Raw genomic sequence first — 17,002 nt, 5'->3', positions numbered from 1 at the left:
AGTGCACAAGTACGTGACACTAAGTCTACAACTATCAAGTGTTTATGTTTCAGAAACTCGTGAGTAGTATACGTGTGGCCACACTGCATGCTCAGTGACATGTTCCCGAGCCTACCGACGCCATCAACTGTCGCCAACTAAAATCATTTCTATTTTTGCACAGATCTAAGTTCGGTCTTCATTCTAGTGCTTTCCTAGTGTTTTCTCACGAATTTAAGGTTTCTCCAAGGAAAATAAAATGGCATTCACATCTTCTGGTGGCTGTCATGCACCGACTCATCGACTTTAATAATACAAACTTCAGCAACAAATGCCTGTCAAAAACAAATGAAGCAGATGGTGTGTGTTGAAATTTGTTTAATTGTGGCTGCATTCATAAACGTAAGCAAGCTATGTCAAGTCCAAGAAACTGACAGTGGTGCCATACTGCCCCGAACTACTTAGCGCAGTAACGCAGGTGCGCAATCTTGGCTGCACAGCTTCGTTTCTATTACCAGAAATGGTTGTCTGCAAGTATTATACATTTATCTTGTGACTAGAGAAGAGCTGCTGAGAAATTTAGAGCGAATGCATAAGACTTTGGGGATCTTGATGTCGGCTCATCACGAGCGACCGCCACTTTTTGAGTAATGACGAGCCAGTTTCTCAAAGGTATTTTGACACTTCCTGAATGACTTGCATGCACAAAGTAGATGGCGGTAGACGTTCTACCATCACTTTATTTATTGAATTAGATTTTCCACACTACTACTTGCAGTCATATTCAGTGGCATAGCTAGGTCGTCTGGCACCCAGGGCCCATAGGTCTTCCGTCAACCCCCACCGGGCGTAGCCGGCGGAAAGAGGGGTCTTCAGACGTATATAACACCCCCCCACTGGCCCCTTGCACCTGGGGCCCACGGCCCCCCGACCCCCCCTGTTGCTATGCCACTGGTCGTATTTCTCTGTTCCAATCGTGTGGCTGAAGCATATCTCGTCATGACAATGAGTCATTACGGCACATACTTTACCAAAAAAAATGTGCTTTTAAGGCATTAGAAAAGAGGTCGCATGTGTCACTCTGACATCATGATTTCATGATGTGGTAGGACAGCAACTGTAAGCTAACGCTTGCAACTTTGCAATAACTTTTTTTTTCCTTAGCTGGCTTCACTTACCTAGTAGATAAAGCTGGTGCAAAATACGCATGGCACGCCCGAATCAGCGTATAGTGCCACTTCTCATTCTGTACGACATTCTCATGTACTATTGAAGTCCATGACCAGCTGAGCCATGCCCATTTCCTCGAGAGGGATGCACACATGAAAGAAATGATACGACGCACTACTGAAACAATATTGATGTGATATGATCAACTTTTCGTCATTTTTTGCTTCAAATAAATGTCCGAATCCTCAAAAAACCCAAGAAAGAATGCTGACAAGCCTTGCAACGCCCTAAACAATTTCCTGCAACACCACATCTATGAACTAGTTCCGATTTCGTTTCCCAAATAGGTGTACATTTACGCATTCAGCTCTGACTCGCTCGGTTGTCAGCTATATGGCCATCCATGGGACGACTCAACATAGCATGACCAACGGCCAAGTGAGCTGCGAGTTCTAAAATATTGCAATGTTCTGCTCCCATGTGACCACTTTTTGTGTCGTGACATCAAGGGGCACGAATATCCTGCGAAACAAAACCCAAACTAGTTTGCAGAAGTGGTGTTACTGTAAATTGCTCAGGGTGTTGCGAGGCTTGCCAGTATTTGTTCTTGAGTTTTTGAGGATTCAGACCTTCGCTTCATGCACAAAATAACGAAAATTACAAAACGTTGTCATTACTCGCGAGTCCGCTTCAAATCGTTGAAATGTCTGTGCCACCACATATCACAGTGCCAAGAGAAAAAAGGTAATTTCACTCTGATTTACACTGCACGACATACAGTGAATTAATCTTGTGCACAAGGCTTATTAAAGCCATTAAAATATGTACATTTGTACAGAAGCTTTGTTCTCTTCAAGAGTCTTAACAAAACAGACTACTGGTACAAATTTGAATGGCCTTACTCCTTTAGACTCACAAGCTGGAATTGCAACATGGCTCTCAGAAATGCTCATAAAGAGCACAGGGCTTCCGTTCACATATACTTTCGAATAGATTACACTTCCATTAACCTGACTCCAGTTAACTCGATCGCAACCAAAGGTCCCGTGCTGGGCCCAAGCTTTCATTATTTCAATCTTAAAATTGGCCTTCGCCAGATAATTGAAACTTGACCGGTCAGCACTTATGACCCCAACAGCGACCCCTTTAGTGGAAGCATCTGTCTTGGCAGAGCTTATAGGGCACTGAACGTGTTAAACACGCATAGAAAAAGCTCCCATCGAAAACACTTATTTTCTGCCTGTTCTAGGTACATTTTCAAGCAATAACCGTTGCCGACAATGTCTGATTATGCCATTTCCCAGATTCTAACACATGCCTTTTTTTTTGTTAACAAAATTAGGCCTGGCATTGCCTGCACGGTGCAATCAGAAACGAAACCAAAGTCGCCTTTGTGACATTCGTATGCTTTGCCGCATAACATGTATTGCAGCGAAGCTGACTTGCAAAATGTCCGCCATTGTCCAACACATATTAGACCCTTGCCCATTGTCGCCAGAAAGTCGGGTGCACCTTAGATTTCCACATTATTTAGGTGCTTTAATGTCATCACTACATTAGTTTACTTTGGATGCGCAGAAAGCGGGGGCATGTTTCACTTAGGGGGCATGTTCCAATCAGGCAAATACTGCCAAATGAATTGGTGGTGTTTTGGAGATTTTCTTCCACATCTTGTTTATTTGACCTGTCGGATAATTCGATAAATTTTGTCGGTCCCATCGTGGTCGAATTAACTGAAGTCGGCTGCAACAGCTAAACCTTAAACTTAAAACGATAACATTTTTGTGTTACACTACAAATTTTCTTAAATTGAGGTTTCCGCATTACGAGTGTGAGCAATTCTTTTCATTGCAATAACAATTATACGGACACCCCAGGTGCATTTTTGCCATCAGTGTCATTATGATGTTCCTTATAAAGTCAAAGGGCGATAACACCGTTGCTGCATACCATACTCTGCAAGTGCAAGTGAAAGTGTGTGAGGGGAGGCAAAGATTTTACTGCGTACTCTGCGGCCGAGCGCACCGTACCATGAAAGCGATCTGCGTTGAGGGCACAGTGTAGGCACTTCGATGGCTCATACCTTTGTGCATGCTGCGTTCTCGCCACTCAGCTTGCGTTGAAGCGACAAACCGCACGAAGGTCACTTTGCTCTCTTCCTCCGCGCTTCCTCGCGCAAGTGTTTAGACAGCAACTGTCCTCACTCATTTTGAGTGTGATGTGTTTGCGTTTGCCTGCGCGCGCTCACACCATGCTTAATTTAGCTAGTCAATGAATGTTTACAAGTTCATACGGCCGCTAAAACTACTATCCTTACTTTGGGTAGCTGTCTATAAATGCGTTAAGGGCCACAGAAATTCTGGTGTTGGCGCTGGTCGTCCAAGCGAAAATTGCCGTTTATTTTCTATATGGCACTAAAGTCCTTCTACCACCAAAGTTGCTTGTACTTTGTCTGACAGTCTTTACAAAGTTACTGATCGCAATTTTGGGAATGACAGCCAAAAAAACAAATGTCATGAAATAAAACACCGACAGTCCATGGCTTTTCTGTTAGATCTTTCAAGACACAAATATTAAAGGTGCAAAACAATAACAGAAGATGGGCCCATGCAAGAGGCTACGTTTCCACCAGAAAGCTCACCTTCGTGCATATCGTTCATGGCCAGCGCTTCCAGGTAAACATCACGGTTACATAAGCTGCAGTTGCCGGCAAGTGTGAACAGCAGTCGGGGATCTTTGAATGCTGTTGCGTTCGTCACTTAAAGGCAAAGCTTAAGTGTCTTCCAAATTTTTACTTTGCTATCGCAATTGATGCCTCGCCTTTCGGATGAAACTGCAACTTTTGTTCACACAGTATTAGGCTTAACAGATAACATGTCGTAAATGAGTTTCACGGCTCTTACCCATAAAAACAGCAGACACGTTATCCAAGAGGCTAACATGCCCAACATGCAGTGCGCAAACTACAGTTTTGGAAGGCCAGTGGTTTCATTCCCACTTTCAAAATGGTCTTTTGCTTTCTGCTTTTGGCGCAGTGATAAAGACCCAGCAAATTCCAGAAAGGGAGTCTACAGAACTTATTTGTATGAAAATATGTAGACAATGAGGCAGCATTTTTTGTCTCAATTCCTTGTGTAGCTTTGTAAAAACTGTACGCTTGGTCGGCCACAATCAATTCGCCGTGCGAAACAACAGATGAAAGAGCATCGACAAGGCACGAGCAGGCTCTCAAACATACATCTTTATTTCCAAACAGTGAAAATTGATTTCACAGTGTCTCTTGAAGGCTGGCACTTCTATATGCCAATGTTCTAGCAATAGATAAGGCACTAGTAATGAACAAACCAGACAATCTTCTCGGGACCTTTATGTAGTTCAGTGTACGCTAACATGAACATGAAGATGCTATCACATTGGCACATGTACACTGCTTATCTTACTCTGGTGACCATTTTTCACCGGTTAACCACTGTTCTAGGTCAGCATTAAGTGTAGCAAAGCTAGTTGACACCATCCAGTCAGCATGGAACTACATGATGCTGAGTACATGGCACATTAATACATGGAACACGTTTTTGTAGCATTTGGAATGTTGAATTGCCTAGTGCTAGTATGTGCATCCATTTTGCACACTGCAGTGACCACGCTGTTGACACGAATAGAATGCATGTAATGTGACATCAATATTAACTGACAACCACAAGGAACATATTTAGGCCGGTATTAACCCTGTAATGCCCTGTGTATTATACACAAACCATCACATTCCCAGCATGGAAATCAACAAAGAATTCAGGGGAATTCCTCGGGTAGGCAATAAATAAACCAAATGGTTTGCGAAGTCTTAGTACATATGTATGTCAAAATTCAATTTTCACTAGCAACAAATCTGAAGCGTACAGCTGGGAATAATGCTGTGCATGACACATGAACAATGCACAGTCAGCATTAAAGGGTTAAAAGCGTTGGCTTTGTGCAGCACAAAATAGGTGGTGCCGTGAATAAAAATGTCTGGTTCCTGCCTAAGAGTGGGATGACGGTGAGGCTAGCTGAAGCCAGAAAAGGAGGAAATTAGGACAATTTGGGGTGACCCATGTCTACGTTACACTGTTCTTCAATTTCATCACTTTGGCGCAGAAAGCTGGTATGATCTGCTTTTCTCTATCCTTATTCTTTCATAACAATTCCATGCTTCGTAACATGCCACGTCAGTGAACGATTCAGGAAACTCCAATGCTTTGGCATCAACATGTCATTACTTGGACAGTGCAAATTTAGTAATTAGCATTGTAAGCTACCAACTCGCCAGTCTAAACATACAAAAAACACACACACACACATCTCAAATGGTCCCATCTAAAATACTCTGTCAATTAGCTAAGAAAGCTGAACTTTGCTGAAATAAACTACACAAAAAATAGTGCAAGTTTTGGCAAACCAAGCATAATTCGTAAATTTGATTCTGGCTAATTTGATCCTGACTGAAGGTCCCAGCTGGTGCCCACAGATTTCTATGGGCCAGAACCTGTTACTTCAATCCCAAAATTGGCCCTCACCAGGTAACTCAAACTTGACTTGTTGACATGAATGCGCCTGACCCAAATTGTGACCCCAATCCAGACGCCAATGCCTGCAGTATCTGTATAGGCGGTGCTTGAGCACAGTGAATGCGTTGAAAGACACATTCCCTCCCACCAAAGACTTGTATTTTTAGGCCTGGCTTTGGGTAAGTTTACAAGGAATAACAGCAGCTGACAATGAATTATTATCACATTTACACGATTCCAATATGCACCTTCCCCCCCCCCCCCCCCCCCCAGAAAACTGGGCTGAAAATTGCTTGCGTGGTGTAGTCTGATATGAAACCCCATTCACAACCACCTTTCATTAACAGCCAGCACAATCGCCATTGTCGTCACAACATGGCAACAGAATGAGTTCCCTTGTAGGATGTCGACAACGGTGTGCTGCCTTCAGTCTTTCATTACAAAAGCTCATTGGAAAAATCAGTCATGTTACATGCTAAGCTAATGAGAACAAAGCCATGTCATGTGTTTTCAGCTTTCCGGAGAACTGCATGTATCACAGGATGAACCAGCAAAGCGGTTAGTCTAGGTTTGCTCCACTATTCCGTTTACAGAGCCACTTCATAAATGCAGAGTATCAAATGCATAGGAGGCCATACGGAAAACATGTTGCGCTCTGTAGACAGCGATAAACTGCTGTCCGAGAGTGACGACAATGTACATTGGGTGTAAATAAATTTCTATTCTGTGAAGATTAGCTTCACTGGTTTTATCGTTTCCTGATTGTGGAGGCACGCTACATTTTTCTTGTTAAAGGAGGTTATCCTAACGTAATTTTTACAATAGTTTCCTACTTGAACTGGTGAAGACATGGTGAAAGATTCAGGGGTGTGCAAGAATAGGGTAACTGCTGCCATACGAAGCAGCAATATGCTTGGGTTTTCTTTCTGTTCCTTTTTTAATTCCACCCAATTCAAGGTCCCATCAAGGTTAACGGATGTCGGTAGTAGTTGATCCTGCAGCAACGTTATTGCCTCTAAGTATCAGAAATTTCAACGCTTTCATTGTGAAGGCAAATCACGCATGACAAATATGCTATGGTATCTTAAGATATTTTGTGGTTTCGAATGACATACCTTGAAACAGTTTCACAGCACCAAGAAAACATTTTGCTCCTTATTTCACTAAAGCCTGAATTTTTTCTAAATGTGACTAGTGTAGTGCTTGATAAAAAAAAAAAATGAATCCATGGGCTACCGTGCGGGTGTGATTACTAAAGCTAAAGCTCCCTCCAGGATGGCTTTCTTTTGCAGCTCATTTCCACGAAAGCTTCCATCGCACAATACGGAGTCCAATGCAAGGCTCCAAACCTGTCGGCACAGCAGAAAATTGTGACACTGTAGCACGATGGTACACAGAACCTGATCATGAACATCACTGCAGGGCTGATCATAAACATAAATAAAGGCATGAACAGGTTTGCTCAGTGAAGAGATTCTTGCAAGCCCATATGCTTAAAATCTTAAATAAGTAAAAGCACTGAGGTATGAAGAACTTATTCTTAGTTCCCAACTCTTCTTGCAGGATGAAATGAGGAAAACCCATGGGCCCAAACGGCCGCAGTGTAAACAAAACTGGGTCGGCGTGCCGAAGGCTCAGCCCATGGCGTGTCGTCGCGTGTGTTCTGCGGCCAGCCTGTTGAACATGTCCCTCTGGTACTTGAACTGGTCAGCCTGGGAAGAGGGGGATTGAAACAAAAAGTGGTACATAGGAGTCTCATTTCTTTGTGTTCCAGATGTTTTTCCAAAGTGTAACAAACTAAATTTCTGTCTAAGTAACACATTTGCAGGCTTTAAATTTGATAACAGTATGCTACTAAACATTTTAGTTTTTTTTAATAAGGAAATTTAGAAATTAGTTTTATGCTAATTATTGAATGAGTTCCTTCTTTCCTGTCGCTTTGTCTATGCCTGCCTCTTGATTTCTTTTCCTTTTCCAAGTTTTCTGGCATTCTCCTAGTATAGTAAAGTAATTTAAGATAATTAGTGTTCCTCAGGCGACATGGCCTCTTATTTTCTGCCACTGTCCCTCAAAGGCACCTTGTAATCAACGTTGAAGTCCTCCGAGTTGGAGTTCGAAAAAAAGTGTTCGAACTTCAGCATCACTCAAAATACAAACTAGCCTTTCGCACCAGCCTGCTACGTCTGCGAATCAGAGACAAGAGCAACACCAACAGTGGATAAGCTTTGCCGCACGACCTGTCGTATAAAGACGAAAGTCACAAAACCCATCATAACATTTCAGTTTAACCAAATTTTGAGCAGAAGGCGCCACCAGTTTACAAATGTTTCACCTACTTGACTTGCCTCGGGCATGGCTAGGGATGTGCATCAACAGCCACGTGATTACATTGGGGAGCAGCACCTAAAGGCGCTACAGGAACACTAGAGTCAAACAGTGAACCAATTTACTACACATAACATACGGTCAGGTTCTGGCTAAACCACTGTGTCATAGGTGCTCATACTCTGCAGTGGCCACATCTACAGCCAAAGCTACAGAATCAATGTAGAATTTAAGCTGGGCTAGTCGGTCTACGTTCATGGTGGTGAACAGCGCGGCCGATGGGTTAAGTGGCACCACACATCTATCCTGCTCGCATCTGTTGTCTCGTTGTCTGCAGTGTACACCATGTTGCTGTGGAATGGGCGCACATTTCAAGACCTCTGTGCTGGGTACGGTACTCGCAAAGCTTCCTGTATTTTTTAAACGCACTGCCCAGGGATAGTAAATTAAAGACCGCTTAGAGGGTGCCATGTTCCCAATAGTCGGTCACAATTTATGGGGCACTGTTAGCATCGTATCAACTTTCTCTCACTGCACGTCATGTGGAAACAAAGTAGTGAGTGCGGCACGGCAGCAGTACTTGGCAAACGTACTAGTCCATGCTCAAGCAACACGAGGTCCGGGAACGCGGCCCCAACACAGTGGACCACAGATTACCGTGTACTGTAGAGGAAGTCGGGAGGCATAGTAAAATATCAGGAGGTTACAGTCCCACATTTAAATGACACTCTTATACGAAATCACAACCACGTGAGCCCAACAGATAACGAAGCCAAGGAAAGCATAGGGGAAGTTATTCATAGTTGTAATTGAAATATAGAAATGATAAATTCAAGGGAAATGAAAGCGAACGTGAAAACAACTCGCCGCTTGCGAGTAAAACTTACAGCCTTCGCATTACGTGTTAGATACACTACCAATTAATTGTGCTAGGGCGACGTCTCTTCCAATGTCCACAAAATTGGGTATTTATGTGTGTGTAACAATGGGAGTGTTATTAGCCAGTTAGCATCACACAATGCGAAGATTGTGGGTTCGGCTTCTACTGGCAACAGGTTTTTTTTATCCACTTTCATTTCCCTGTATTACTTATATACTTCAATTAACACAACATATAACTTACCCTATGCTTTCCTTGGCTTCGTTATCTGTTGGCTTCATATGGCAGTTATTAAAAAAAGTAAGTTCCCCCCCCCCTTTTTTTTTCAGTTTAGTGAAAAGATTGTATGCTAGTATTCACATCTGTCTATAAACAGTCAAACCTGTTTATAACGAACTCGATAGTTCCGCGAAAAGAGATTGTTGTATCAGTAGTTCATTATGTATGGATCTGCCGTTAAAAACTACAAAATTACCCACAATGAAGCTGGCATCAGCAGTTTCAAGTTGGCAGCACTTTGGTCCAAAAACCAGATTTTCAGTGTCTTTTTTGTTCATGGTGTGTTCTCACACATTGCTGCAAACTTCTGTTAGACATGTTTATCTAAAGAACGAAATGTGGCGGCTTGTCACTCTCTAAAAATGGCACCCAGATCTGATCGCCTGTCACTTCGAAACTGCAAGCGTCGTCGGCATATTTTATTTGTGAACTTGTTATATATTTTACTACCAGTGAGACATGACTGAATTCTGCATACAAGAGCGAAGCGTTCTAGTTGGCCAGAAGCATAAACTTCAGAAGCTACTGCGGCATGCCGCCATTTTGCGAAGGTCTCAGACACCATGGTCTTGGCATTATGAATTCACATCAGCTCCACAAGAGTCGCAAAATTACATTATCTATGATGCTTCGGGCGAAAAAATATGTGATGTTCGAAAGATAAAACATCACTGCAAACCGTTACTAGCAATCGGCAACCGATAAACGAAACCAAAATGCAAACGTGACCAAAACATTGTTCCTAGCATCCTGGAAACACTAAGATGCACAAATAATATGTGATTTGGCATAACCTTAAGTCCGCAAGCTGTAGTTGTAATATATGAGGCAGCTATTCCATGGATAGCATCGCAGATCTAATACGACTGTATCGTAAAAATGCATGGAGTGAGACTCCTATGACCACTCTACTTGCCTAACTTCTGTAGGGTTACTTGCTAGACATGAAACGAAGTATAGGGTCCACCTTGTGATGAGCGTTGCAGTTTGTGTGAAGGTATCATTTGAGACAGGGAACATGAGACAAAAGCCCTGCAGCATTTAAGGAAGTAATTAAGTTACACAGTGTTGCCGTGATTTACAGTAAGGTACCTCCAATAAAATGTTTTTCACGAGACCATAGGGATAGAATGCAGCAGTAGCGAGGAAAAATTACTCAACGAACAAAACCTGGTTTCTATGATGGCATCATCATCATGGGGACCGCACTTAAGCAGCATCACAATGGGTAAATTGTAACGAGAGAAAGATTAGTGAAGTTCCACTGCATATGAAATTCACTGTCATGGACTGTAGTCAACTCACAAGTTCTGGCACAAGAGGATCGTCCGGATTTGGCTGTGCCAGCAGGGCGTGAAGTGACAGCAAGACGACCTTGAGGTTCAGCGATGGCCGCCAGCGACCCTGCACATAACATGCCATGACAAAGAGTCCATTGCCAAGATTTTACGAGTCTCGCCCTCTTGTTTCAGGGCCTACTAAAGTAAGCATTAGCGAAGACTAGGCTGTGCAAACACACACATACAAAAGCCACTGGAATAGTGTCCGAATCTGAGCCAGCTGGTTCACAGTCAAAACAACCGTCAGCTGAAGCAATGCACAAAAGAACATGAAGTCACGAGACTTCATGTTCAGTACCACTGTCCTGTTCATAGAATATAATATGTTCACGTATGCCAGCGGAGTGGGCAGGGAGCATTCCATCGTCTTCTTGATTAACAAACATCTGAAAACTATGCCCACATTCTTTATTGAAACATGAATATAGACAGCAGCACTTGCACTGTGAATCATGTCGCATTTCTTTTGAGCATTGTTTCAGTAGACAATTTATGCAAACTGGCTACTTCATGTCCCCTCACACTCTGACACTCTGCTTCCCCACATGACACATACGACCGCAGGAGTCGGCGTCACAGTACGCAGCGACGACAACAGATGGTACCAGACTATACCGATGCTAGTGCCATCCGATGACTTGGATAGCTGAGGCAAAAGAGAGAAAGATAAAGCGCAAGAAAGTAAACCAGAACAGACCAGAATGGTGAAAGCAGAAAGATCAACGCAATGGGCATGAAACTCAGACGTATGCTCACAGCCGTTCACAGCACAAAGATAATGAACAGCGGTAAATGCCAAAGCCATTAGCATATGTCCGTTGCCCTTAAGAATTATAGCGGTGCATTGGTGCAGCTTAAACAGACTGTAATGTATGCCTACTGTTCTGATTGGCCATTTAACCAGCAAAACCAGTCGCTCACGTAGAACGCCACAATGGTATGTAAGCCGACACCCTCGTAAGAGCCATCTCCAACTGCGATGATTCAGGGCAAACATAAACACCGCCAGAACAAGTTTGGGCAATTTCCAAAAAGACATTCCTTCACATGATTTGAGGCGACGAGGGAGCCAACAAGACACAGAAGCCCTTCTGGGATACCACTGGGCCCAAACTGCCTCATCTATGTTGGAGACGGGGTCATTGTGCTCCCCGCTTTCCCTGTTTGTGCACAGTGATGTGTGTATTTTTGAGGCCAAGCCAACATCAACCTCTCCTCGGAGGAAAGGAACTGCAAACCTATGGATTGGTAAGGAATGGTGTCGTCCGTATCCCGACTCTGGATTGGGGGATAGTGACGGGACCAGGGCAACGGAAGTGTTAAAAGATGAGACGGACGCTTGGTGATAGAGATTCGACAGCTTGAACTTGAACACCTTTTTTGCATCATTCTTGTACAAAATGCAAATATACAAATGCAAAAAGTGTTTTAAAACATCCTGGATGGCCCAGCTCTACATTCTTTACTCCACCATGGTGCCTGAGGTTTGCACATCTTCAGACCCCCAGTCACAACAGTACTTTCCTGGAGCACATTTTTTTTACCAGATGCGATAAAGTCAGAGTTGCATTCATGCAGTAGCACTTGTGCTGATGTGACTATCACTTATATATGTGAGCTAGAGAGGCTAGTGTGAAATTTCAGGCCACCGGCAAGACTGCCACTTTGTGGAACACGTTTTGCATGTAAGGAACAGCAAAACTGATGTGCCTTGGCAAAAAGTGCACAATGAGTGGCTACAAATTAAAAGGGCAGTAAATACATTATATTCAGTCGTATCGATGATCAGATTCTCCTTAACTACAAACAAAACATTGCTATAGCTCAAACAATGCTTCCACTGTATTCCAAGGAATTGTTCCAACTCTTCACAGAAATTAAGCGGATACACGAACAACCTCATGAAAGCACATACACGCTAGAAAACGATGATAAAACAGTCGCAGTCATGTTACACGCTGACAATCAAAACAAGAAGCCCAGGTAAAATAACCAACCAGCTGAAATTAGTGAGCCTATTTACAATAGGTAGCAGCAGGCTACTGCTTGTTTCTAGATGTTCCAACCATGCTTGCTACAAGAAAAGGAATTGCAATACAGTTAAACCAATATGACAAGGTGCCCACTATGTTGGCACTTTCAAGTTCTCTTTTTTTTCCAGGTTTTCCCCAACTACTTTTACGAAAATTTCCTGGTGGTCTATGACCCTAGAGGTTCAGGCAAGGAAATATTACTGGGTTAAAACTTGCCAAGTTGTTATGCCATACCATAATTTTCCGTCAGCTGTAAATCTGGTGAGATGTACTATATCAATTTGACTGAATCAGCAAGTTTCATAATCTTTCAACCACCCAGCCAGGCTCACACTAATAAAACCAGCAAAAGACACCATTATTTGCGAATCTAGGTTCGGTTGAAAAATCTGCTTTATTCTGGCATATCACTAAATTCGCAACTGTCGTGATTACCCATTTAGTGCTTTAATTTGAAGCAACCAGTGTGAAAATTCTTTCTTTTTTCCCTGAATTATCGGGAACTGACAAATCCCCTAAAATTTCTATGAAAATTTTGACAGTAAACACCCCTGAATAAGTTATTTCTAAACTTATCACTTGGAAGTACTCATGCTAAAATAGTCACCTCTATGTGAGTACTTGAGCATGAGTTCTAACCTCCCGATACCCCTTGTACACTATATTTGCATAATAGTTTCAATCCTTTCCAAAGTTAACTTGTGAGCGATTACATAAAATATTCATCCTGGCTATCAAGTCAGATGCATGCGCAGGTGCATGGAAGTGGTAAACACCCCGAATAAGTTATCTCTAAACTTAGTCTCAGGTTTTGGAGAAATCTATGTATTCACATACGAAAAGTAACCATAGTGTGCATTCCAACTACTGCTAGTTGGCATGAAAATCCACGATACAGCATCAAAATATTAACCTGTTATGCAATGTTACACTTTCACCTCTGTTTACAAGAATTGAAATTTAGGTAAGCTTGTATGATTGCATGATGCCAATTGTATGATTGCATTGAGGATGCAAAAGTGACGACGACAAAAGAGAAAACAGAATAAGCACTAACTTCAAACTACAACAAAAACCACTTCTTTAACCGCCATCACAAAAGTGATAAATCAAGAACACTCATGACACGAGTGCCCTCAAAACACCAAAACACAATCTCTGTGTTGGGGTCAGGAAAAGCAGCATTTACCGTAACAAACATCAGGGTTTTTCACATTTTTTCACATACCAGTCAGTAATGAGAACCGACTTGAAAAACGATTGTATGCATGAGCCGTCTTCATACCTCAAGAGGCTATGACAAGACGTTATGGTTAGCTGCCAGCCGAATCCCATTGCCTGCCTCACCTTCGGTGGCATCTGGAGCACATCTAGGCAGATGCGGCCCGTAGAGTCCACATTGGGGTGGTACACCGGTGTCTGGAACACTGCAACGGGTGCCTCAAACGGGTACCTGCACAGTGCAGCCACCAGACAGAGAAATCCTCACCTCCATGCAGAAATACCTGTGCCAACAGGTTGCACGTTCGGGAAAGTTGGTCGATCATTTGCCTTAAAGTGCAATCATCAGCCAGGATTTGAAAAGGATGGTTAAAGTCAACTCCGCCAGAGAAATACTGAAATATTGGAAGCATTGCACTGTTAGTGGTGCTTGATCACAAATTATCTCGCAACTGCATTACAAGATAAGGGCACCACCCACATAATTAACTGAACAACTTGTCATGTGACAGTTTCCAACGGACACAAGAGAGGCTACTCTTTAGAGTAGCGCCTTGTCCTGTCATCTCTGTTGTGTCCGTTGTTTTGCGCTAAACAAAGTAATTATGGATTCGCACCAAGTAGCCCGCCAACGCATTGTGCTGAACTATTTTTCACAGGTAATTGGCTACATCGTACGAAAATTGAATTACGCTGCACTTACGTAACAGCGTGAAAAAATTATTTTCTTTGCAAGGCTGCTGAACGAGATTATGAAGAAACAACGGGCATGCATATATTTGTTTAAATTTTCTTTCGTAGGATTCGATCGGCACCTCACAACTACCTACGTATGTACCGGTGCGCTTCGTAAGATTCTGTCGTTGAGCATGCGGGTGCACATTCTGGACGAGAAAGGCATGCGCTCATCAAGTTTCAAATGAGATACGAGAATGACAGCAAAATGCGGCGGTTGGCAACGCACCTTTCGGGGATGCGAATGTTGAGCTTGAAGGTTCCGCCTTCGTATGGTGTTCCGCTAGCTCCGGTGATGGCTGCAACGATCGAAAGCAGCGACAGGCCTAGATAATGACATCAATCGTGTGCACTAACACGAACTCGTCTCTTGAAGTCAACGAGGGTAGCGATGGGGGCTTGTTGGTGAATCGATCAGGAACCTTTTGATGAAGCGCGAAACCTAACACGGACGCGAGGGGGCACTTATAGAAAGGCACATATATCGCTGTGTGTTGTCTTTTTTTGATTGTGCCTCCTCATGTGTGTGTTAATTACGTTTCGCGCTGCATCAAAAGCGTCTCCTGAAACGTGATAACTGCGAAACAGGGGTAGAAACCAAACAATACTTGCGCTCCGTTACTCGACCCATTCACAACTGTACGGCCGTTCGCGCTCTGTAAACGAGATACTCACCAGCTTCAAAGTTGTCCAACATATCGGCGACCGGGTTGCACACGATGCCAGGAGGCAACTGCGAGTTTAGCATCTCCAGCTCTCTCTGAATACGCACGTTGCGAAGCATAGTAGCTCTCGGGAAATTCGTCCCGCAAGGCTGGGTGCGTCGATATACTTTTATGACAAGAGCTCCGTGCCCGCTTGTCCGTGCGACACTATGCTGGTAGGAAATCGACACACGCAAAAATCAGCATACAACTTCAAATGACTTATCGGCACGCAAGTCTGTTCGTAGTTCGTGGCTCGCGTTGTCGGCCGTCATTCCATAAAGGCGCGCGCCAGCTGGAAACGGATTGGCCAGCTGCGTTATGACGAAGGCCGTGAAATTGCTGTTCGTGTTATTTTGACGTCTCTGACTATTTTACCCCGCGCATTTTGAACGGAATTTTTGCGCAGATGTGTCTGTTCTATACACCGTAGTTGTATGACAGTATTTTGCGCGGAGACAAGTGCAGCCTCAAACCCTGTGGAATGCCTCTTGCTCATCGGTGGAACCAATGTGGAAGTAAACGGCCCCTCACTACAGTGGCTAGAATAGGAGAAGTGTGATGAGCGCGCCTGCTTCGCCGTGACGCTTCGCAGGGAACGGGACAGGTGGCGCTGTAACCCGCTTACACGTCAGGCGCTTGGAGCAGACGCGTTGCCTAGGCCGCGCCCAGTTGCGTCTCTTTATTCGATTTAGCGTTTATGTTGCTACACAGTCTGAAATAACATGGTGCAGCGCAAGGATGCGGCAAAATCTCCTGTAGAAGTTTTTAAGCTAGCGAATGCGGCATGCATTTAACGAAACCCAAGCGACGGGCAGTCGCATACTCACGATAATGGCGTTTCCGTTCGACCTGGATTTTAAGCAGTGCCTTAAACAAAAGAGTGAGGGCCACAAATACTTTTATTGTCATAACAAGACTAAGTTTCCGACTCACAATATAGAAACACAGACGCGAAGCAGTCCCTTTTCGACTGAATGCTCATGTAAGACGACTGAGCTTCAGATGCTTTCTTTTCTCGCGAGATGATGCGCGTTCCTTGTTCAGGGACTTCGTGAAGAAGTGAAGGCGTGTGATGAAAAAAAACTTTATAATCTGGTTCGTAAGGTCGATACCATGGCGTGCACAGCCGACGACGACAGAATTTTTCTGCAGGCAGGAGGTCAGCTCATCCAGACTGTCTTGGTGTAGTTCATTGTAGCTGAACCATGTCGTGAAGGTAATCTCAAGGGCATCCACAAAGGAGAAGAGCTTCTCTGAAGGATAAAGTAGGCCGCCATTATCACAAAAATCTGTAAGTACAGCGAGATCTCTGTTCGCCTTCTGCGGTGATACGAGAAGCTCACCAAAGCAGTCGTTGCAGCCGCTTTTTACTATAGTCTTCCTGGCAAGATACCCTGCTATGTAAAAGACAAGTCGGGCATCGCTTGTCTTTTCGGGATACACATGATCAGGAATGATCTTCGATTTCTTGAGCACCTCAGAAGCTTCTTCGAGCTTGCCTTTGTCAAGCAGTGAATCCACTTGTTTGGCCTCACTTCCATCGGCTAACAGAGAGACAAGCGAGCCTCCTGCACAGTTCCCGCTGCTTGGTGCCTTTACCAGATCATAGAAGCTTAGGCAGTTCACTGTGATTAAAAATTGGGTAGCTGTCGGGTGGTCGTTGCATCCTGAAAACTGACGGATAATGCCAAAGAACTTTTCTATACAGTCTTGGCTGAGTCGGCTTGTGAGGACGTACTTGAAACAAAGTTTCTCATTGAGGTACTTTAGAAGGCCCAGAGTAGCA

At 43.7% G+C, this 17,002-nt stretch overlaps 1 protein-coding gene across 1 annotated transcript; it reads right to left on the bottom strand.

Moving 5' to 3' along the window:
- Window positions 1–4,372: 4,372 nt before the first annotated feature.
- Window positions 4,373–15,499, bottom strand: LOC139049518 (ubiquitin-conjugating enzyme E2 T-like). The gene is made up of 5 exons (XM_070525051.1): window positions 15,185–15,499; window positions 14,739–14,808; window positions 13,901–14,006; window positions 10,486–10,584; window positions 4,373–7,408 (listed from the first exon to the last, which is right to left on the bottom strand). The coding sequence occupies exons 1-5, from the start codon at window positions 15,291–15,293 to the stop codon at window positions 7,331–7,333; spliced, it is 462 nt and encodes a 153-aa protein (XP_070381152.1). The 5' UTR covers window positions 15,294–15,499; the 3' UTR covers window positions 4,373–7,330.
- Window positions 15,500–17,002: the final 1,503 nt, after the last annotated feature.

This window comes from Dermacentor albipictus, chromosome 9 (assembly GCF_038994185.2).
Source record: "Dermacentor albipictus isolate Rhodes 1998 colony chromosome 9, USDA_Dalb.pri_finalv2, whole genome shotgun sequence".
In the NCBI taxonomy this organism is placed as follows: domain Eukaryota; kingdom Metazoa; phylum Arthropoda; class Arachnida; order Ixodida; family Ixodidae; genus Dermacentor; species Dermacentor albipictus.
Note: the sequence above shows the minus strand (reverse complement) of the source record. Positions and strands in the feature narration are given on the sequence as shown.